The 24,835-nt window shown below is 37.6% G+C and overlaps 1 protein-coding gene across 4 annotated transcripts in view; it reads left to right on the plus strand.

The window, feature by feature from the left end:
• ANO6 (anoctamin 6) overlaps positions 1-24,835 on the plus strand; it is a 224,412-nt gene that overhangs the window by 115,452 nt on the left and 84,125 nt on the right. For all 4 annotated transcript variants that reach the window (XM_025403747.1, XM_025403743.1, XM_025403746.1 and 1 more), the window contains 5 exons: positions 3,558-3,686; positions 19,337-19,402; positions 20,344-20,631; positions 20,834-20,947; positions 22,954-23,069. In XM_025403747.1, the coding sequence (XP_025259532.1) occupies positions 3,558-3,686; positions 19,337-19,402; positions 20,344-20,631; positions 20,834-20,947; positions 22,954-23,069 (713 nt within the window). The remainder of the gene's footprint in view (positions 1-3,557; positions 3,687-19,336; positions 19,403-20,343; positions 20,632-20,833; positions 20,948-22,953; positions 23,070-24,835) is intronic.

Genomic DNA, 24,835 nt, shown 5'->3' on the forward strand with positions numbered 1-24,835 from the left:
GTGCTGCTTTGCTGTCAACACATTCCTGAATGCCTGGTCTGGTCAAAAACAAGCTCACTTACTCCCTAGAGTACACACCATTTACTGAGCTGACTTCCTGTGTGGCTCCCCTGTGTGTCCAGAGTTACTAATATGTCACTTCCTTTCCTTCCCACGCCGGCTTCCGCAGTACTTGTCTTTCCACCTTCGGAAGTCAGCCTTCCATACCTGCAGTTCTTGGCACTTCTTTGACTCAATTATTACTGTGTTTTTCTTTAACTTTGCAGTTTGCATTTTGATCAAAATGAAGAAAATTTGACCTAGTGTCTTCTATCTCTGCAATATTTTTGCACCATTTTGTTGGTGGGGGGAAGAACGTTCTACTTATTACTCATGCCTTGACTCTGATGCCTGAACTCTGCTACAGTTAGAAAAAACACTTAGGAATATGTATCATTCATAACTGCATGGCATGTAAATAAAATTTTTTATGTTTCATATTTTGTGAAATCTAAATTTACATAAAGGCTTCTGCTTCTAATATTTTGTTTCCCTAGAACTTACCATGTACCTGGATTCACAATTTACTGAAAAATAGAAGATCCCATATTTTTACTTTAGTAGTTGTCTATTATTATAGTTTTTTCCCTTTGTGTTCTTCTTGGAATTAACTACTTTTTCTTCTCTTAAAAATTGTAGAGAGCCACGTGTTTTTTCTATATTTGCACATCAGTTACACTTCAAATTATGTGAATGTTTTGATATTTATTTTTCGTAGCGTAACCCTTCAACTTTATTGTTAGACAGTAAACCTTTCTTGCATCCTGCTGGGCATAAAGTTTGAGAGAGTATTAACCCAAATGAACCTGGAATACTCTCCAATCTCATAGTAAATGACAACCATATCATAGGCTATTTGGAAATTCCGATACAGTAAGACAATCTCACTTGCTGTCCAAGGCAAGTTTCAAACACCCTTACACATAAACAAGAATTTGAGCAAAGATCCTAATCTGACTGCTTTTATTCAGATCTTAGACAAATAATTTAACTTCAGCATTTTTAACTATCTTTATTTTTATCTTTATCTTTATTCAGATCTTGGACAAATAATTTAACTTCAGCATTTTAACTATCTGTTTTTATTTAGGCCAGTTCCCTTATTTGTTACATATTCTTTCCATGCTAGTGATTAGTTTCTACCTTTTCTCCGTTGTGTAGTAGAATGTCTTCTGCCAAGAGATAGGAAACCTGGATTTCACAGCAGTAGAGACTGGCACTCTTTTCTCTGGTATTGCATTCTAATAGTACCATATTGGAGTTTGACATATTTATTTCACACAGGCAAATGTTGCCTAGTTAGTGGGGTTTTCCTCCAAATAAAGGGCCATGGTCTTGCATCACACATGGGAGATTTGCATATGTAAACCAGATTATCTGCGTGCTAACTGCCAGCCTGTTCCACTGTGCAAGGGAGGAGTGCCTGGAGCCACGTACAGATGTGGTTCTCATTCCAGGCCTAATTCTTCAGAACTTCAGTGAGCTCATGCTGGACTCCACCAGAGGCAACAGAATGTGGGCTACAGAGAACAAGTTGCTTTTTGTATACTTTTCAGATGTTGCAATGATGACCAGGTTTTCCTGACTATATTCCACTGGACCCCACTTCCCCTTTGTTCTTCTGAGAATTATAGATAGATAGATATTTTTTCTCCATGCACAACGTTCCTCTAGCAATAGCCTTGGTTGTCACCCATAGTACAGTCCTCATTGAAAGTAAGAGAAATTGGGCTGGGCGCGGTGGCTCAAGCCTGTAATCCCAGCACTTTGGGAGGCCGAGACAGGCGGATCACGAGGTCAGGAGATCAAGACCATCCTGGCTAACACGGTGAAACCCCGTCTCTACTAAAAAATACAAAAAACTAGCCGGGCGAGGTGGCGGGCGCCTGTAGTCCCAGCTAATGTAGTCGCAGCTACTCGGGAGGCTGAGGCAGGAGAATGGCGCAAACCCGGGAGGCGGAGCTTGCAGTGAGCTGAGATCCGGCCACTGCACTCCAGCCTGGGCGACAGAGCGAGACTCCGTCTCAAAAAAAAAAAAAAAAAAAAAGTAAGAAATTGAATGGACCTAAAGGACTCTGTGGCTGAAATGAAAAAGACAGGGCTCAGCATTTTCATATAGTTTTAAATACTCTTGAAGTTTATTGGTTTGAAATAACTGAAATTGCAAATATAAGAATTGGATAGTGGTATCAGCCTAAGACATCGATGTGTCTTTGTTTTCCTAGCCCTTTGTTGCCCTGGATAGGAAAGGTCTCATGGCAGAGTCACACTGTTTGTGCTTAGAATTCCAGGTTATATGCACTGGATGAAGGTGCATTGAGATGGGTTACATCAGCAGCATTCAGTCTGCTGGTGAAATACCTGCTAATTAGGAACTTCAAATACTGGTTATAAACCTTCATGTGTACAACAGTGGAAAAGGGGAAGGGAATGATAAATATCACATTTCATGTAAGTATCAAAAAGTATATGTTCTCAAAAGTGTGAAGAAAAGGAGAAAGTGGTGTGTGGTAAAATTGCGTAGCTTCTGTGCTAATTGATACTGAATGCAGAGGAGAATTAATTACATTTAATGAACATAATGTACAAGTTATACACCAAATGATTGCAAAATGAAATCTTCTTATTAGTTTTTAATGAATCATAGAAAACTTTTCAGTATCACTTAGTTAAAAAGCAGTCGATTCTTAACAAAATTAACATGAGCATTCTGACAAGCTGTGTGAGAACACAAATTCAAATCATTCCTTGGAGTAAATTAGAACAATTCTATCCAACTCCATATGCTAATAGGTATTTTTGTGTTTGGTTTCTGTTCTGCCATCATTTCTTTTTAAACCATAAGGATTTTAAGCTCTAAACTAAAGGCATCTGTGTTTCGTTGTTGCTGGTTCTTTTGGTTTTTAAAAATTTGTTTGCTAGGAATGAGGGACATCATTTGTAGATTAGGGGACAAACACCAATGACTAGTGCAGCTTTTGTTTATATGGAAGTATCTTTTGGCATTTGTTTGACGTTATCCCATGATATCTTCTATAAAGCGGTGAGGTAGGTCCAAAAAGAAATCATGAAAAATGGTAAAAGTTTAGAAAATAAGACCTAAGAAGGATGAGATTTTCATCAACAGTTTTTTTGTCTTAGATTTTTCGTCTTGTTAAATAAACTTCACTTCCTTGGATAGGCAGTTTTGTTTACTATGTTCGTTTTTAACCTTGATATGCCTTTGCTGCTTAATGTGGAAATAATTCTGGGATGATTGTGTTACATACGTATTATTGATATGCTCTCATGAGTTTATAGAATAATATTGTACTGTTCCATTCAAAGACTTCGTTCACCAAGAATACACCGTGTTTGCCATGTCATAGTCATAGTGGCCATGACTGCTTGGTAAGCTGACTAGTAGTGGATGTATTTCTCTTTCACAATAAACCTATTAAAGCCTGAAAATTAACACTTACAAATCAGCACTTTTTCAAAAAAGTATATATTACAATTTGTTTTTCTGTTTTACACAGGAAGAATTTAATGGAAAATCTGACTCCCTCTTTTTTAATGATGGTCAGCGAAGAATTGACTTTGTTCTAGTGTATGAGGATGAAAGTAGAAAAGAGACCAGTAAAAAGGGTACAAATGAAAAACAAAGGGTAAGTTTTAATGCTATTTTCCTTTCTTTTTATTTCTTATATTGTAAAATGAAAAAACTGCTATTTTGTATAATAAAGTGAAACTGGTGTTGAAATATCATACACAAAACATAGTTTCATATTTTCTCTGCTCATGTTCTCTCAAAGCATATTAACGAAACGTTTTTTAAATTTGAATTAGACTTTCTCAGGCTCTTAACCTCATTTGGTTTCACAGCTGAAAGCAGACTTTCTTTCAAGGAATTGGACTTTCTATTGTACAGAAGAGATTTACCTTAAGCATGCCTGGCTGTTCAACTAGGTGGGATAGGAAGCTAATGATTAATAATGACTAGTGTAATAACAACTAGCTTTCAATGTGTGCTCACTCAGGTATTGTACATGCATTTTGCATACATGTTCTCCTTTCATACAGTATGAAGTGGGTTCTATAATCACACCATTTTATGGATGATAGAGATGACCCTTAGGTTAGATGAGTATACAAGGTCATGGACTCTGGTCTGACAAGTGTTGTAGCCATGGTTCAAACTGTCTTGAATGTGGAAACTGCTCTTGACCCCGCATTTTTTTCTGTTACCTCCCTTCCCTCCCTTTCATTCATTGCATTGCCAGTCAAGCTGCTCTCTTCTTCCTTTCCTTTGCACCAAGCTTTTTAAGGTAAAGGGCCTCTTTATCTCAGGATGTTAAACAGTAGGGCAGGGTGATAAACAACTCCCTGGAACTTTTTTACTTGTACCCAAACTGCTTTAAACTAAAACAGACCGAAAAGGAGTGCATATGTATATTACTTTCACCCACTTGAGAAATCATTCCTCATCCTTTTTTTCCTCCCCTGTTCTTCACATACATGCTATCACTGACACACACACACACAACTTTAATTGTCCCTGTCTGGACTGTCTCCTTGAAATATGCCAACTTTAAATCTATTGATTTTTGCCCAGTCTTTCAAATCAAGTGATAAAACCTTTTAGAAAATGAAGTAATCAGTACTGTTTACTTCATCTGTTTGTTTCAGAGGGGGTTAAGTTTGGCATTTTATATTTGCATGGTGGAATAGAATGAGCCCAGACTTTGGAACCTGACCTTCAAGTTATAATTCTGCCACTCTATGGGAGTAATTCTAGTTGTAACAAACAAGCCCCCAGATGACAGGGGATTAACACAAAAACAGAGTGTTTATTGTTCACATCAAAGTCAAATGTAGCATCCCTGTTTGGCACATAGTTTGGGGTTGGGCCTCTGTCCTTTGCAGTTGTCAAGAAACCCAAGCCTGACAGAAGCTCTGCCATATTCCATAGGTAGACTCCTGGGTCAGCCTGAGCATCAAGTTAGATAAATGGTAGATAAGATGAAGAAAGTACTCATGCTTCTTTACCACTTTGGCCTCAAAGTAACTACATCAGTTGTGCTCACATGCTACTGGTCAGAACTCAGAGAGTGGAAAGTGTCGTTTCTGGCTGGGTAGCTATGTGACTTAGGCAAATTTTCAAATCAACTTTTTTTTTTCTTTTTTACATTTGCCATCTCTAAAATCAGTTGGATCTTACAAATGCTGTATCATAATTTCATTGTTGAATTTTTTCTTATTAATACATAAAATATTGGCTCACCATACAATCAATGGCATCTTAGATTCAGGAAAATAGGATCCTAATACTTAGTTTATATAATTATGGTTAAGATTAAATAAAATAACATATATAGATGTTACATAATTTTTTAGCATTGTTAGATCATAAATTTTAATTCTTGTATCTTCCCTTTTTATTTGGGATTTTCTTAAAATAATGCCCTGATATGAGAAGGCATGACTTTTCTGTTATTATACAATTTTATCACTAAAGTAAAGCAGCTTAGGGTACTTTCATTTTCCTGTGGACACTAAGATATATTCTATGCAGTCATAGTCACCATCATCAAATATTCATTAAGCATCCATATGCCAATGGATCTGGATTGAGCACTATATAAAGTAAGTTAAACAGATCTAATCCATTAAAGTATAAAAGAAACAGTTCTTATTTTAGACAGGAGCTTTACTGCCATGGTGAAGGGCCCTAGAGCTGCTTACATTATTAATCAGTTCTGCATTTGCTTGAGACAGAAACATAGGTCCCAAGGTAACTCTCGTAAATCAGGAGGAAAAAAATCATCATTAATTTTGGCAATCCTTGAACTCATGGATTGATACACCTTGATGTTCATTTTTATAAGCTGTGCTTTGAAGTGTTTTCAGACTGTATTTGCACATACTACTTAGTTTATATATACTTCACCGAAATTCAAAGCTTAACTTTGGAATCACGTTTTTCTTCATTGGAAAAATGTTTGTGAGTTCCATTGTACTCCTTGTCAGGCCTTATTGAGGATTTAGGACAATACCAAGGAAAGGCCATTCAAAATCCTGTTTTCTTTGAAAGAAAAAAACTTATATGTAAACCATATTGATTTCCTAAAGCAACCTCAAGGTTGACTCCACCAGAGTTTATCTAAAGGATATTGTTAAACACTTTGTAGGGCTGGAGAAAGATAGAAGTGATGGGGCTACAAACACCAAAAACATAGAGTATTTAAAAGGATATCTCATCCTTTGAACAAAAAGAAAATAGTTTTCTAGCCAAACCTTCAAATATCATGTAACCTGGGCCACTCTTATTACCAAAAACACTTAAACGCAACACCTTCCTTTAAAAAGCATAAACCATTTACATTTAGATTTTACCTGAGGATGAGTATAAGTTGCTTCAGCAACAAACAGTCATTTACCCTGTACTGGGCTTGACACAGAATGTTTGAATGTTTTAAATCACAAATAACAGGAAAACCAAACTCAAAATGGCTTAAATGCTAAAAGGAAATAATTATTTTCTCTTTTAAGTAGTCTGGAGATACAGCCATTTCTGGATTCGTTTATTGGCTTAATGAAGTTATTCCGTCCTCCTGCTCTGCCATCCTCAATATGTTGGCTCTTAAATTGTCTTCCCTTGATTTCAAGATGGCTGCTGCAACTCCAGGTAGCCAGAGGCAGAGAGAAGAAATGCCCTTTCTCAGGGCTGTTTTTTAAGAGGGAAGAAAGCTCCTCTAGAAGGGCCCTTTGCAGATTTCCTTTCACAATTCATTGTCTGTTACAAGTCTCTTCCTAAATCAACTACTGGCAACATGAATGGAATTATCGTCATTAGCATAGACTAAACAAGATTGGTATTTCGTCTCTTGAGTCACCTGATCACAGAATACCTAAAGAACAAGCAGGCTTTTCTTAATAATAAAGAGGGGAGAGTGGCTGTTCCGTAGGCAGCCAGCAGTATCTGGCACAGTAGATGATTAAATATATCTAAATATGTTTGATCCATATTGTAAAGAGCAAAGAAGTTTTACATAAAACAAATTCCCATATATTTCTCCAAGTCCTCTTGCTCAGTTTTGTTAGTAATTGCTGCGTTCTTCCAGAACGGCTAACAATTGGCAGAACTGATCTTTTGAATTTTGTTTTGTCTGATGCTTGCCTTCAAACTGATGTGTTAGTGACCAAGTAATGGTACAATTCAGATGAGGGTGAAGACGGGGAAGAGGTCTAGGTAGCACAAAAACAGTGGGAGCAATCCTGAATTTGATTTTTTTATTTACTTTTTACATAATTAGTTATCCATTCCTAAAAGTTAATGGAAAATTTATGTCCTTGAAGTTGAAAAGTTTATATATGGAAGTATATATTTGTATTTCATATCTGACCTTAAGAATTCTTTAATGTGTGGCAAAAGGATCTGGCCAATAGAGACTGTAGGATAAAGAACTTTTTAAAAATGAGTGAACAAAGTTACAGTTATATAATTATAATTCAATTCAAACTTTCAAATACTGTGAGACAACTGACTAATTGGTTATAGAGCCTGTGAGCTTCTAAAAACTGTTATCCATTATTTTGGATGAATCATCATGAGACCAAAACCGTTTTCCTAGAGTCTGGACGAGATCTCTTGGGAAATGTTTAAAAGCTTACCAAAAAGTTTTACTGTGGTGAACATGATATATCACTCCTTTTATTGAGATCTACCATTCTTTAAATAAAGCTTTATAATACAGGTTGAGCATCCTAAATCCAAAATGCACCAAAATGCAAAGCTTTTTGAGTGCTGACTTGACGTTCAAAGAAATGCTTAGTGGATCATTTTGGATTTTCAGATGTGGGATGCTCAGGTGGTAAGTATAATGCAAATATTCTAATTTCTTAAAAAGTCCAAACTTAGAAATGCTTCTAGTTCCAAACATTTCAGATAAGAGATATTCAACCTGTAATGTCCATGAAGATCTTGTACATTTTTATTAACTTTTCCCAATTATTTAAAAATTTTGTTACTATTGTCAGAGGCATTTTAAATGCAGTTATGATTTACTGTGTGTAAAAGAAGTCTATTGATTTTTATAAGTGCCAAGAACCTTGATAAGCTCTCTTTAGTTTAGTAGTTTCTAATACTATTTTCTCAAATGAAGACCATATTGTCTACAAATGATGACAGTTTTGGTCTTTCTTTGCCATATTTATTCTTTTTCTTGTCTGAGTGCAGTGGCTATTGCCTCTTGAACAAAACCAATACACATAGTAGTCACGATTGTATTGTTCCTGATTTTAATGGGAATGTTTCTAAAATTTCACTATTAAATATTACACTTGCGATACATTTTTGATAGACTTCTTTTAAAAAGTTAAAGGAGTTCCCCTTTAGTCCTAGATTGCTAGGCATTTCTATAATAACTGGGTTCTAAAGTTTATCAAATGCTTTTTCTTGTATCTATTGAGGTGATCATATGACTTGATTCCTCATTAAGTCTTATGCATATTAAGTATTTGGTTACTTTTGCCTAATAAGATAGTATTCTAACTGATAGTATAACTCAAGGCATTCATTTATTAGCTTTAATATGCAATGTGTACTTTTTATAGTTATTAGCACCCTACTTATTTATGTTAATACTACATTAAATTTTTCTGTCTATGGTCACAAGTTGCTTAATGGTGTTTCAGTCAACAATATGCCACATATACCATAATGTCCCTTAAGATTATAACACAGCTGAAAAATTCCTGTTGCCTAGTGACATCATAGCTGTCTTAATAGTGTAGTGCAGTGCAGTACTCCCATGTCTGTGGTGATGCTGGTACAAACAGACCTATTGGGCTGGGCTGCTAGTCATATAAAAACATAGCACATACAATCATGTATACAATCAGAATACTTGTTAATGGTAATAAATGACTATGTTACTGGTTTATGTGTTTACTATAACTATAGTATATTTTAAAAGTATACTTTTTATAATTATTTTAGAGTATATTCCTACTTATAAAAAATAAATAAAAAAAGAAAGTTAACTGTAAAACAGCCTCAGGCAGGTACTTCAGGAGGTATTCCAAAAGAAGGCACTGTTATCACAGGAGATGACAGCTCTATTTCTGTTACTGCCCCTGAAGACCTTCCATTGAGACGAGATGTGGAGGTGGAAGACAGTGATACTGATGATCCTGACCCTGTGTAGGCCTGGCTAATGTGTGTATTGATGTCTTAGTGTTCAACAAAAAAGTTTAAAAAGTTAAAAATTAAAGATAGAAAAATAGTTGAGATAGAATAAGGATATAAAGAAAGAATTTGTGTACAGCTATAGTGTGTTTGTGTTTTAAGCTAAATGAGCAGTGTTATAAGGTCTACAGTGGTGCACATAATGTCTTAGGCCTTCAGGTTCAGTCACCACTCACTCGCTAACTCACCCACAGCAACTTCCAGGCCTGCAAGCTCCATTCCTGATAAGTGCCCTAAACTGGTATACCATCTTTAAAATGTTTTATACAGTAGTTTTACTGTAGCTTTTCTATATTTAAATACACAAATACTTACCATGGTGTTACAGCTGCCTACGGTATTCAGCTTAGTCGCATGCAGTGCAGGTTTGTAGCCTAAGAGCGGCAGGCCATTCCATATACCCTAGGTGTATGGTAGGCTACACCTTCTAGGTTTGTGTGTGTTCATATGTACACTCTATGGTGTTCATACAAAGATGAAATCACATTCTCAGAACGTATCCTGTTGTTAAGCAATGCATGAATGAATTTATAATTTATTAAATAGTATCGATGCTTACATATTGAGTGTAAAAAAAAGTTGAATTCATGAAGTAGATAGTAGAATAGTGATTACCAGGGGCTGGAGGTGAGAGGATGTTGGGGAGATGTTGGTCAAAGGATACAAAATTTTAGTTAGATACGAGGGATAAGATTAGGAGAACTATTGTACAGCTGATTCTAGTTGATAATATATTCTTGAAAATTGCTAAGGAGTAGATTTTAAGTGTTTTTACCACAAAAGTTTGTGACGTGTAAATGCATATGTTAATCAGCTTGATATTGGCTGCCATTATATATTCATATTTTAAAACAACATGTTGTACATGATACACAATTTTTATTTATCAATTAAAATAAATATAAATGTTAGGAGGGAAGTGAAAAAAAGTATTTAAGGTCACCTGTGGAAATATATCAAGAATGAAAGTAATTAAAGACTAAATCAGGGTAAAAGAGAGATAAAAGCCAGAAAAATAAAATGAAGCCATGTGTCAGAGTAATAAAATGATTTGTTATCAACCATAAGTTCTTGTTCAAAAGTTAGAGATCAGCTGCAAATTTGCCTCTCAACTTCCTAGTTGCCAAAGAATACAAGAGGATTTTATTAATAACAGAAAGTTTCAACACAATAAAAACAAAACTGGTTGTTCCAAAGTAACATAGTATTCTGGTAGGAAAGATCCTCCTGAGAAAAATTTGTCTCATGGATCCTCATAAAGAAGAAAGCATGATTGCATAGACTAAAAATTGACTTACCTTCTTCAAATTGAAGAAATAAAGGGATAGCAGAATGTGGGGGACGCTATGAGGAATCAGAACAGCATGGAAAGTTTGCCTGGGAATGACATTTGCAACAGGTAGTTGATGAATTGGAAACATGAGCCTCATGTTAGGATAGGCTCAGTAAGAGATATGGCAGCCAGTGCTGGGTGGTTTTACTTCCCAGCTAACTTTTGGCAGGTGTTCTGTCTTTTGTTTTAGGGAGTGAAGTCAGATCTGTCTTTAGCTCCTAAATATTTTAGACTGAAGTGGGGAGGTCTTTATATTTTTATCTTTTCCCTTGCTTTACAGCCTGCTTGTTTATACTAAGATTGTAGGTAAGAAGGGATAAATTAAATTAGAATCAGCAGTTTCAAATTACATCTACGAAATGTGTTGCTGGTATAAGCACATTTGGTTTTATTTTTGAGTATCATCACCAAGAGCAATAAATTCAATTCTTGCTTCTCATTTCCAAAATGGGAAGTATCTCTGGGCTGAAACCTTAAAAACAGAGAGGACAATGAAATTCTAAAAGTAAGACCTGATGATTCTATTTTATCCTACCGAGGAGTTAACACGTTCACAAAGACATAGAGAGGAGAAAACCCTTTTTCTGATTGCTCCTCCTGAGGTCTGGCTGTAAGCTGAATGAAGAGGCTGTCATTTACCTGGTACCAGCAGGGCAAATGTGTCACCTTTTTAAAAGATCATCTGTAAAGGAGTACAGCAGGATTGGCAAAAATCAGCTATACCAAATTCTCTCATAAAACAGGCTTGACAGGGATAAATAATCACAAAATAGCTGTGTGCACCTGTGCATGCATATATACACAGAAAAGGTGTGTCCTAGAAAACAGGATTTCCTAAACCTGTCCTGTGAGAAGTCACCTGGGTTGCTTGTTAAAAATAGATTGTCCAGGCCCTATCCCATACATGCTGAGTCAGTACCTACCTCCAGGAGAGGGGCTCAAGAATCTGCATTTTAAATAAGCTCTCCAAAGTTGTTCCTGTAAGCAGGTAAGTTTGGAAAACACTTTACTGAAAAACTTTATTGTACACTTAACTAATACAATAGTTATCTTGGCAGTGAATTATGGGTGTTTATTTTTTCTTCTCTGAAAATTTGTTTTCTGTGTTTCTCAGAATGAGCATTTCTTTCTTTTGTGATATTGATTTAAAAGTCATATTTGGAAGTGAACTTCAGCTAAATATTCACTCCATCCTATGTTTATCATTTAAAATGCTCGTCTGTTTTTTGTCCCCTCGTGAACATACATTACTCAGTTGAGTAAATTCTTCATCAGATCAGTCCACTAACATTAAATGTTTTTATCGCCAACACGTGAATTTAAATTAAGTTCCAATTAAATAATGTATTCTGCTTACCAAACCTTCTGGAGAACATGACATATAACTAATAACTGGCACTTACAGTAATCAGACTAATTTTTTTTTTCACAAATTAAGTACCTATGACTTACTTCTCTTGCATCTTTGTAGGTTAAAAAAAGATTGGCAAGTTGAAAATACAATGACAGCACCATCAATACTTTGCCTGACAAAGCTCTAAGAATATTTGAAATCAATCTATTCATATATTTCATTAATCCCAACTGATTTCTACTTTATCATCACAGTATATTCATTAATTTTACTACTTAGACATTGCAATCTCTGCTTTTTACACTGAAAATGGTGGGTAATAGAAAGAAAATGGTAGATATTTGTGTTTACACTCAGTACTATTACTGTGTAATTCACAAGTAAGTCCTTCACAACAATGACTTTACTAAGCCAAATGAGATGTGTAATGTGTAATCCAGGGTGCGTAGGGATAGAAAGCTTCCTTAATTATGCCAGTCTGTCCTTTGTGATTTTGATTGCTTTATTCTTTATTTCCCTGACAGCTTTATTAACCTCTCAAAAGAGGTATGAATAAGATACCCATTTCTGGAGTGTGGCAGGTGCTTTTGTCCTTTTTCACGTTGAACCGCCAGTACCATTCTCCACCATCAGTAATAAAATCACATGCATCTTTTTGTGATGTACATAGGTCCTCAGTGATTGCAGTCACTTTGGCTTTACTAGAATTCTAGTAGGTTAAAAAATAAAATTTGGTTCCAATGCAAATGAATTTGCTCCCCTAGAGATATAGACATTTACAACACAGTTTAATTTATGACTAGCCTTTTTCTTTTTAAAGTCATGAGCCTAGTTTAAACATTTTGTACTGCCAAATAGAGATCATAGACTATCAGTTTAGGTTCTTATATATAAGGTTTCCAGTAAGAGACACAGATAATTTTTACTTTAAAATTGTGTGGCCTCAGATATTCATTTATTCAGCAAATATTTATTGAGCAATGGCTATGTCAGCCAATATGCAATATTAATTATCTTTCATTTTTAACATGGAAGACAGCTCTACCCTAATTTTTTAAATGTCAAGAACACTGTTACTTATCCAAGTGTAAATTCTACAGTGAAGTAAAGATGATTTCATATTAAAGACACTTAAGCAGTCTCTCCTTAAGTAAGCAGTCCTTTCCTGATATGTGCCTGTTTGACAAATATAGCACATATGCTAATTTACTTTAGCTACCCAACAAACCAAGAAAACTCGTTTGATCAATTTTTTAAATATTCCACTAGTTATTTGTGAATTGCCATGCCAAAGGAAAATAACAAGAACTGTCGTCTTAAAGTAACACGAAGGTGATATATTAATGTGTTTAAGCAAATAAAAATGTCCTATCCTTGATTCAACTGTTTAAGTATTTATAGTTGGTGGTAAAAAGAGGGCATTATAAACCAACTCCAAGGTCTACCAATTATCCTGAGAGAAATCAGGTAAATATCTCCGGAGTTTTTTATAAAGAGCTAAAATAGAATGCAGCCTTTCTGGAGGGCACTACAGCAATATATATTAAAGAACTTAAAATTGAATACACTCTTTAACAATTTTACTTTTAGGACCTTATCCTGAGGAAATAATAATGGATGCACAAAGATTTTTCATAATAGCAAAAAGGTAGAAACCACCTAAATATCCAACCATTTGAAATTAGTTAAATAAATAATGGTACACCTCTCTGAGAGAATATTATCAAGCTCTTAAAATGAGATTGAAGGGAAGTATTTCTAATGTTTTCTGCATCTATGATATTATATGTGCTATGCATTCTCACCAGCAACCTTATATATAGAAATGAGGCAGAAGAGATAAAAAGATATGTTCACATCCTTCAGAGAATGAAAAGATAGATATCCATCAGATATCAAAGAAGGTAGCCTGAAGATCAGGATAGCCAAGTGGTGGAGAAGAGTCAAGAAGGGGGAGTCTAGGTGACTCTCATAAAATGGTGTACTGGTGTCCCACTGCAGGGTTCCCATATTCATTAATTTTATGAGTTCCCATAAAATGAGTTCCCATATGAGTTCCCATAAAATGGTGTACTGGTGTCCCACTGCAGGGATGAAGGGTCACTGGGTGCATGGTGTAGAGGCAGAGTGAGTGGGGTTGCCTGTTTTGTTAGATATTTGATATTTAAAACAGAGATGAGCCTCTAAGCCCTGCGGAATAGAGAGAATTTCTTTTTTTTTTTTTTTTTTTTTTTTTTTTTTTTGAAGGAATAAGGGAAGTCGAGCAAGTTGAAAGGCAGAGAGAAGGTAATGGTGATGGCTGACATATCTACAGTGCTTATCGTATGCCAAGCATCATGCTGAGTGCTTTATGCCCATGATCACTCTTAATCCTTAAAACAATCCCAAAATGAAGCTATTTCTTCCCTTCTGTTTTTAGATGAAACTGCTGATGCTTATAGAGCTGATTATTTGCCCAGACATCACAGAGCTAGTAAATGGCAGAGCCAGGATTTCAATTTTGACTCAGAATCTAACCACTATGCCCAGGAGTAACAGGAAAACCAAAACTGCAAGAACTACAGGGGCTATTTGTTAGAACAAAATCCGAGAAGAGAGAGTCCCTTGAAGGTGATGAGTTGTAGCCTCAGTTTAGAAACTCCACCAAGAAGGTACATGTCTGACTTGCACTATTAAGCACGTTGCATTCATAGCTGATACAGCTGATACAACCCAGACAGAAATATTTTGTGTTTGGTATGCCTGACATAACTGCCCTCATGTGGGGCTGGCTCATTCTGGGCTCTCTAAGCCTCATTTCTTTTGTCATCTGGTAATTCAAATTCTGAAGCGTCCAGGAATCACTTCATGCTGTGGATGTCCCTGTGCTATCTATCTGGTGTTGGTGTACTGCAGAATTAAGCTGCATCTCTCTTTCTACACCATGTCCTGTAATACCCATAAGTAAAAGAACATGGAAAATATGGGGGGCTCAGAACAAAGGAGCCCAGTTGCTGCACTGCAGCAATTTATACTCCCTAGTTCATTCTGGCGTAACAGGCAGTCATCGATCCACCATTCACTCAGTTTATTCATTCATTAGACATTTATTGCATGCTTACTCTGTTATAGGCTTGTTTTAAGTCTTAATGATACCAAGATTAAAAGACATCTCTGAAGTGAGGGCAGTAATTGAACAGCAGGCAGGGCCATGGGAGGATTTAATGTTCTTAAGACTGGGAAACATTTAAGGTGTTTTTTGGCAGAGGAGTAAAAGCAATGAAGAGAAAAATGGGAGGTATTGCCAAAGTAAGCTCAAGAAGAGAGATGAAAGGATGGACTTCTGACACCAAGAAGAGAGGTGGTGCCCAGCTGTTCATAGGTAGAAAGAAAGAGACTGGCAGGAGTTTCCAGTGGGTGGCTGCCCTTTTCTGTGTAAGGAAGCAGGTGAGGTCACCTGCAGAGCATGCTGGGCTGGAAGTTAGGTAATGAGTGCAAGGAGCACCTAAAATGTTTGGAACAGCTCCCTAGTGGATAGCTAGGGGCCAGGAAGGAGACAGGCCAACTGCGATGGGAATCATGAATTTATAATAAGGCCATTGAACAGAGTTACATGGTTTTTTTTCCTACCAGCACTTAATTGTTAAAGCACCCATCAAGCCACTGGAGAAGACCCTCTTCTGACTCATTCTCCTACTCTTCTAATGAAGACATTTGTCTCCAAGAGCTAAAATTCTTGGGCCTGAGCTTTCACATGCTAACTGAAATTCATGACTGAATTTTAGAGGATACCAAAGACACAGGCATGGATCCTGCTATGACCTGCTAGTGAGACCATCTGGGTTGCCCTTTGTACAGCCTCAGAGTGAGTCATCTCCCCTGAAGGAAAGAATGTCACGGTGCCGGTCCTTTTCCCTCCCTCTACTGTACCATGTTTTAGGTTTTGGGCTAACATGTTTTCCCTAGTTTGTGGCCTCTCTGTTAGTCAGGATTCTTGCTTACCGGTATCAGAAATGAACTGTAATTTAAGCATATCAAGAGTTTATCAGAAAAATGTTAGAGAACTCACAGATTCTCCTGAAGGGTTAGATAAATAAGCTTAGAGATACGCAGCCAGAAGCAGTACCTTAAATTCTGCTGCAGGAGAAAAAGCACAGTTGCTGTCCTGGGCACAGGGCTGCTGCCAGCACCGCTGGTACCACTGACTAGCAGTGGCTATGGGAAGCTCCTGCCATAACCTCTACCGTTTCTGGAACTGGCATTTGCTCTCTTAGCCACCCCAGAATGTATTCTGCTGGGCCTGGCTGCTTTGCATCACTAGCATTCAGTTTGGAGCCTGGAGCCAGGTAGTCTGGTTGGCAGGGCCTAGCTCAAGTGCCAGTAGCTGAATTTCATGGGAGACCAGGAAAAGGAGTGTCTGTGTTTTTATCTGCTATAGTGGACGTGGGCTCTGGTAGGAGTTTAAAATGAGTGGCCATAAAGAATGACAGATGTCCATTACAGTGCCAGGAAGCACGTGAATAAATGTTTCAGTCATTCTGTATTGGGAGAAAGTCTTAGGTCACTGGACACTAAGTTTCTCTATAATTCCTCTGTAACAGACTAATTTAAATTCTTCTTTCAGTCTCCAGCACTTTGCAGGATGCTTGCAAAATAGAACGCACTCAAGAAATGTTTGTAAATGAACTAATGCTTGTTGAGTATATTCTTTCAACAAATATGTGTTAGGTATTGTATTAGTTCTTACATTGCTATAAGGAACTACCTGAGACTGGGTAATTTATAAAGAAAAGAGGTTTCATTGGCTCACTTCTGCAGGCTGTACAGGAAGCATGGCTGGGGAGGCCTCAGGAAACTTCCAATCATGGCAGAGGAGGAAGGCACATCTTACGTGTCTGGAGCGGGAGGATAAGAGCAAAGGGGAGATGCTACACACTTTTAAATAGCCAGATCCCGTGAGAACTCACTATCACGAGAACAGCAAGGGGGGAAATCCGCCCCCATGGTCCAGTCACCCCCCATCAGGCCCCTCTCCTAACATTGGGGATTACAGTTCGACATGACATTTGGACAAAGACACAAATCAAAACCATGTCGGGCATATACTGATGAACACTGTCTGTGGGATGAAAATGCTTTACCCAGTAATAAAGAGGTAATCAATCAGAAATAAGGACTGGGCTCCTATATAAGAATCACAGTGTGAGTATTAGGATTTAGAGGGAAGAAGTACTGCTTAGATAAGAAGTAGAATGAATCTGAGTCAACTTTCAAGTTCAAGTTGGGAATATGGTGGGTCAGAGGTAGAAAGTGCTGAAGAACTTCTCAGGATGAATTGCAGAGATGGCGGGGATGGGGACACCCAGAGGGAACAGTCATTTGCGGGGAGCAGAGTAGGAGAGCTGTACCTGAAACTCTCCTTACCCACTATCTGAGTGGGGCATTTCTAGGCCATTTGCTTGTTTATAGGGAAGTTATACCACTTGCTGGTTTCCTCTGCTACTCTATTGTACGTTCAAATTGCAGCAAACAGTTAAATGTACTATATCTGTACAACTCTTAGAACAGTGTCTGGCATGTTTTAAGTACTGTACAACCATTTATTAATGATATAAAAACAAAGCAATATCCTTTTTCTGATACTTCTACACAATACATCAGAGATTCCACTTGGACTCAAATTTAGCCAAATACCAAGTATATTCTTTTAATTTTTGACCTTTGATCTTTTTCCTGCAGCTTCACCTACTTCTAGTTAATGGGATGTTTTTTATGTTCTAGGCCCTGTGCTTAGCACAGCAGCTCATCCCCACTCTGTCCCTTTAGAGTGGGAAGATCATGAGTACTGCTCCCTGGGTAAAGTGCCTGACTGCCAGATCCACTAGATGATCTCGACCTGGACCTAGCAGTTCCTCTCTATCTTGTTAACTGCTGTGCTAAATACCCCACCCAGCTTTTTCAGCTGTCTTCAGTGTAAGGCTTGCTCCAAGTTACCTTTCGTCACTATTGTAAATGAAAATTCTACTTCATGTGCTTTACGTAGTTTAAATCATATCTTCACAAGACCCTAAAAAGGAAACAAGTGGGTTTTCTTAATTCTACAGATGAAGAAAATGAAGCATGAAGAGTTTAATTTTCTTGTCATGGGTCATGGAGCTGACAAATAATAAATTCAGATTTCGAACCCAGGAAGTATGGTTACAGAGCTCATCTTGGTCCATTTTGTGCTGCTGCAACAGAATTCCACAGACTAATTTATAAAGAACAGAAATTGATTGGCTCACAGTTCTGTAGGCTGAGAAGTCTGAGATCAAGGGGGCTGGCATCTGGTGAGGACTTTCTTGCAGTGTCACCCCCACAGTGGTGGGGGAGAGAGAGGTGGTGGGGAGAAACAAAAATGGGGCAGGGGGTTAGAAACAAAAAGGGGCCAAACTTTTATAAGGAGCCCATTCCATGCTAATGAAACCCCTCCTGTGTTAAGTCTGCCCTTGTGACCTGATCACCCCTCAGTGGGCCCTACCTCTCAACACTGTTGCATTGGGGATTCAGTTTCTAACATGATTTTGGGGGGACATATTTAAACCATAGCAAAGCTTGTGTTCTTAACCTCTGTGTCTACTCATTTTCTTCATTTCACAAAGCAGTATAAACTATTTTGTCATGAAAAACATTCTTTTTAAAAGGTCAAACAAGTCTCCATCTTTGCATGCTTCCCTTACAACTTTGGGCGCAGCTTGGCAAAAGCCTAGGCATCTAAAATTTAATATCGATAAGTGTAGTAAATTCTGTATCTTTTGAAATGGCTATGTAATATAGATTTAGTTCACTATTTTTATAGATTTAGACATTTATAGCTTCACAAACATCTCAGTCTTGCAGACAGAAAAAAATTCTCTGAATTTTGCCAAAATTGCCTGTGTTGTTTTATTTAATTTGGTCAAGATATGCAGGGATAACGCATACACATCCAGTAATTAAACCATTTGAATGGTATGGAAATCAAATTTTTAAAATCTGGGATCTTCAACTCTGAAAACTCGTATCAATGAATAGGACTCAGAAAGCTCAATTTGTATGCTTTTGTGAGCCAAAAAGTACATGGGATTGTGTCAAAGCAGGATACTTTTATTTACCTCAGATGATTGAAACCCCACCAGGACAGCCCAGGGCCTGCGAGGGTGCCAGGGCATCGAACTACCCTCCACGGCATTCTCTTGGGGATCCAACACTCACACGTCACCAGCAGCAAGAGCTGCTTCATTGCTTCTGTTCCATTTGGAGCTGATGAATTTCTTTTTCAGGTCCACGCTAGTTTGGTTTTGTTATTAATATCGTTTTAAAAAATGCCTTTTTCTGCCTTTGGTAAACTAAAGGTCTAACATATTCCAATTTCTTTTGACAGAGGAAAAGACAAGCATACGAATCTAACCTTATCTGTCATGGCCTGCAGTTAGAAGCAACAAGATCAGTAAGTATTGGTCCCTTTTCAGCCCTTGGCTGACCACTGTTCTTGGGCAGCTTCGTGCCACTTGGAATACTGGGGTGACATTGGAAACACGCAGCCCTGGCCACATCTTAGTCATAGACTGGGAGAGGAGTCAATCAAAATCTGCATTGTATAGAATGTATTCTTTTTTTCTGATCAAAACCAGCAGATCTTTTTTAATAGCCAACGAATTTTACAATGAATGCATGTATGAATGATTATTTCTGCCTTTAAGAAACTTTTAAAAGCTTTTCTGTTATACAAAAAATAGTTTATGGTAAATATTAGGAAACATAAGAATAAGGAAAATAATCTGTATCTTAATGATCCATAAATAATTTTACAGTCCTTCTGAGCTGTTTTCCTTAAATATATATATATATACACACATTTTTTATCTTTCAAAAAGGAGAAAATTACCACTTCACAGTTTTATAATTTGCTTTTTCCCTTTAATATGTAGCAAATGGATTTATGGCAATAAACATAATTCTTTGACATTTTTAACAGCCACATAATATGATATTGAACAGATAGACAATAGACAGTTCAAAGTTTAGAAAATTAAAAATTTTTCATTATGATAGCACTACAATGAATATTCTAGTGTTTTTACTTTGTCAATTATTTGGGTAGAGTGATAGACAAATAAGTTTGGTTTTCTTCATTTTATAAATTATTTTCATAGTTTTATAAACTGATTATTTGAATTTCTTAATGATTCAAACCAAGAAATTGTCTTTAAAGCAAAAATTTTTGATGGTTTGCAAATCTATTTTTATTGTTATCTTCACTTCTAGTGGTGTTCTCTGTATTTTTTTTTTTTTTAAGCTACCAACAACATAAGAAAAATCTGTGTGTTTTAAAATTGTGAAAATAGTTGGTTTGGTTTCTTGTTCTGTGTTTTTATTTTTTCAATATAGGTTTTGGATGACAAGCTTGTATTTGTAAAAGTACATGCACCGTGGGAGGTGTTATGTACTTATGCTGAGATAATGCATATCAAATTGCCTCTGAAACCCAATGATCTGAAAAACCGGTCCTCGGCCTTTGGTACACTCAACTGGTTTACCAAAGTCCTCAGTGTAGATGAAAGCATCATCAAGCCAGAGCAAGAGTTTTTCACTGCCCCATTTGAGAAGAACCGGATGAATGATTTTTACATTGTTGATAGAGATGCTTTCTTCAATCCAGCCACCAGAAGCCGCATTGTAAGTCTAAACCACATTTAGTTGCTGTCTTGGGGTAATTTGGAACCTGCTGTTTTGTGGTTTGGTTGGTTTGGTTTTATTTGTAAAAACTGCACAAAAAGAAAAGAAATATGCCAGCAGATTCATGTTACAGTAGTAAACAATGATTGGATTGGCTAGTTACACTGTATAAACCACATACTCTATTTTGGAATCTTTTTAGGTTTACTTCATCCTCTCTCGAGTCAAGTATCAACTGATAAACAATGTTAGCAAGTTTGGGATCAACAGACTTGTAAACTCTGGGATCTACAAAGCAGCTTTCCCACTCCATGATGTAAGTTAAAAGGCAAAAATGAACTAAAAGGCCTTCTGTATACTCTGGTGTTGACAATAGCAAAGGGCTAACTTTCCTGACTGTAAGTTTCTTCCTCAATAAAATGAAGGGAACATACTGCAAGATTACAAGCTCATTTTGGGTAAGAACCAGGTCTTTTGTTCACAGATGGATCCCAGTCATAAAGATACTCAGTTTTAAAGGAGCAAATGAATGAATGGACAGTACCTCTCTCACAGTTAATGTGTAAAGCAGTATAGATTAGCAGTTAATCTCTGTTAGCATTTCTGGGACCAAAATGCCTGCCCTGCCACCTTCTAGCTAGATGACCTTGTGAAAGTCATTTAGCCTTTCTTCCTCCATTTCTTCATCAATAAGCTGGGAATAAATTATAACCTACCTCCTAGAGTTGTTAAGAGCTTTAAATTAATCTATTAAATTAATCCAAATGTTAGTCCCTAGCATATAATAAATACTATTATAAGTGTTAGCTATTTTCATAATTACTAACAGATGTTATCATCAACCAAAAAAAATTAGTCTTTGTCAGCAAAATACATGTTAGACCTTCTTATTTATCATTTTCTGTAACATAGACTTTACTTCCTCATTTGGAATATGATTTTCAAACTGTCCCCTGGAATATCCCTGGGCTTTTAAAAAGGCATCTGTCAGGGTTGTTGTGACAATGGCAGTACCCCAGATTGTTGACATTCTTTTAAGGACTATATTCTGAGATTACGGCAACCCCTCAAATTCAAGAGTACTTCTCTAGCCGAGAACATCTCTCGTGAAATGAAATTTTTAAAATGTGACCACTGTAAATGCAGGGACATTTACAACTCCATCATTGAAATAAGTACTATATTATATTGCATTATTACTTTGTTATATTCACTATCAATTCATCTGACTCTATAAGACCAAAGAAAGCAAAGACTGATACTGGTAATTGCTACTGTGTAGTACATGTATTTGTGGATAGACAATATTGAAATGTACTAAATAACATAATAAAACTAGGACACTAAACAGCAGCTTGACACACATGGAAAAGTAGAGAACAGGGAGCTGGGTGAAGTAAATACTGATCCTAAGAGACCCAATGTAGCCATCCAGCCTGACAGTCCATGTGTTTTACTTTTGTACCCCACTGAATTTAGCTAATTGCGAATAGCAGGACATGAATTTTGAGGCTGCTTGCAAATAGCTGTCACGAATATTAATTTGGGGTGCCAAGGTTCTATAGCAGTTCACATTTGCTTTTGGCCAGGTCTTTTCCACTAAAGCCTCTTCTAATTGCAGTGGTCCTGTATTCAGGCTAACAGATGGTCCCACGTGGTATTTGAGAGGGAGATGTGTGAAGGTCAGGGCCTATGCCCTGATTTGGCTGGGTGGTAATCTGGTTCTAGTGCCAGAAGAAGAAAAATGAGTTAGGAAAAAAGACAACTGGATTTAAGCAGGAAGTTTTGTTTCTTGAATAAGCTAAGTGTATAACATGATATCAAGCTTTGTTATTTTTTTTTCTATCTGTTATCACAGAATAACTGCTGAACTGGGGACAAAGAAGCCTAGGTTTTAGAATTGACCCTGCTGTTAACCAGCCAAGGTCCTGGTTTCCCCATTGTCCGTGGAGAGGGGTGGGCTATCCCGTGTTCCTCTGGTGTAGTGATTTGGGCACTTGGGTGGCCCAATTTTTCATTGTGTAGGACTGCCCCCACCGAAAGCATTTTAAGCATCTCTGGGGCCCTCACAGAGTCCCTGCAGTGCTCCCCAGGATTGTAACACCGAGTCATTGATCCTGCCCACATTCACAAATGACCCCCAAGGAGGCTAGTACCATGCCTGGTTAAGAATCACTAAAAATTAGATGGTATTTCTACCCCTTCCAGCAGGTGAGGACCCCTTATTCACAACTGACTATCAAATATTTGTATCACATTTAAGAAACAGATTTGTGAAAACATGATGATTATGGTGCTCACATGTTCCCTTCTGCGTCACAGTGCAAATTCCGCCGTCAGTCAGAGGATCCCAGCTGCCCTAATGAACGGTACCTTCTGTACAGAGAATGGGCTCATCCTCGAAGCATATACAAAAAGCAGCCCTTGGATCTTATCAGGTGAGGGGTTGTAGGGAGTACTCCAGGGGGAGGCACTCAGTGTGTTACCCCGCAGCAACTGAATGTGACAGTACTCATCAAGACTCTTGCCAGCTAAGGGAGCTGACCCAGAGTGCTGGGCTTCGTTGGCCAGGGTTTTTACTGAGGCTTAATTGTGTGGGCGTGATTAATTGAATCATTACCCATGTGGCTCAATCTCCAGTACCATCCTCTCCCTGGAAGATGGCCAGTAATATGTGGCTCAAAGCTCCAGTTCTCCAATCGTATGGTTGATCTTTCTAGCATGGCCAGCCTCCACCCTGAGTCATCTCATTAGCACAAACTCTCTAGAGGCCCACCATGAGCCACTTTACTGGCATAAACTATCAGGCATAGTCCTAGGGTTCCACCGTGAATAAAAAGGCACTCCTGTCTCTCAGGAAGTTCCAAGGGTTTAGAGGTTACCTCCCACCCAGGAACTGGGATGCAGACCCACCAAATTCCATATTGCACAGAAGTAAATGTTAGATGTAGCCTCTATTGCATGGTAAGACATATGCATTTTTACTCTTTTCTTGTGTCTGCTGCTAGGTTCTATTTCATTGTATCCCACAAAATACAATGACTAGCTCAAGAGTTTTTCTTCCCAAAGTATGCTGTTGGTTTTCCTCCAGAAGCTTACATTGTTTGGGCAGTGCTGAGGATACTGGCTTGTGGGAGATAGACCAAGAACACCAATAAAATATGAAAATAAATAAACAGAATTTCTAATTGAAGTGAAGAAAATAGCAGAGCAATAGGATGGGAGGGCAGAGTGGGAAGTGAGTTTAGGGAGTCATCTTTGAGGAGGTGACATTTAAGCTGAGACCGGATTGTGAAGAGAAGTCAGTACTTTGAGGACTTGGGAGAAGTCCTTCTAGGAATAGGAGCAGCTTGTACAGTGGCTCTGAGATGCACACACATTTGGCAAGTTTGAGGAAACATCAAAGACCAGTGCTAGTGAGAAAGAAAATGATAAGACATGAAGTTAGAGGGGTGGCAGGAGTGCTGAAAAGAGTTTAGACTTTAATTGCAGTGAGAAGCAGTTGTAATATTTTAAATGTTTAAGTCATTGTATCCTATTCACAGTTTGCAAAGATAATGTGGAGAATGGATTATAAGGGGTACAGGAAGCAGGGAGACCACTAGGTAGGAGGCCGTTTGAGTGAGCCAGGCAAGAGACTGTGGGAGCAGATTTGGGATGTGTTTGGGGAGTCGAGTCAACAGGACTTGTTTATGGATTGCATGTGGAGAGTGAAGAGGAGAGGAGAATTAACTTCATGTCTGCCTGGGTCACGTACCTGTTTTTTTATGGTGTCTCAGTGTCCCGTGCATTTGCCACCTACTTGAGAAAACTACTAGACCTTAAAAGTGAAAGTTTTAAACAAATGAATATTTGTTTTGTTTTACATTTTCCATGGGAAATTTCAAATATATACAGAAATAGAGTATCATAGCGAGCCTGCATTCATCTGTCACCCAGCTCCAAAAATTATAAACTCATAGCTAATCTTGTTTCACTTTTACTCCCACTTCTTTCCCTCCCTACTCCACTGGATCATTTTGAAGCAGACTCCAAATGTCATATCATTTCATTAGCATCTATTTCTAAATAAGGTGTCTTTTAAACATAACCAGAATACCCCCTTTTGAAAAGGAAGGCTGGGTGAGGTGACTCATTCCTCTAATCCCAGCACTTTAGGAAGCTATGGCAGGAGGATCGCTTGAGGCCAGACTGAGCAACATAG

Source organism: Theropithecus gelada, chromosome 11 (genome assembly GCF_003255815.1).
Source record: "Theropithecus gelada isolate Dixy chromosome 11, Tgel_1.0, whole genome shotgun sequence".
In the NCBI taxonomy this organism is placed as follows: domain Eukaryota; kingdom Metazoa; phylum Chordata; class Mammalia; order Primates; family Cercopithecidae; genus Theropithecus; species Theropithecus gelada.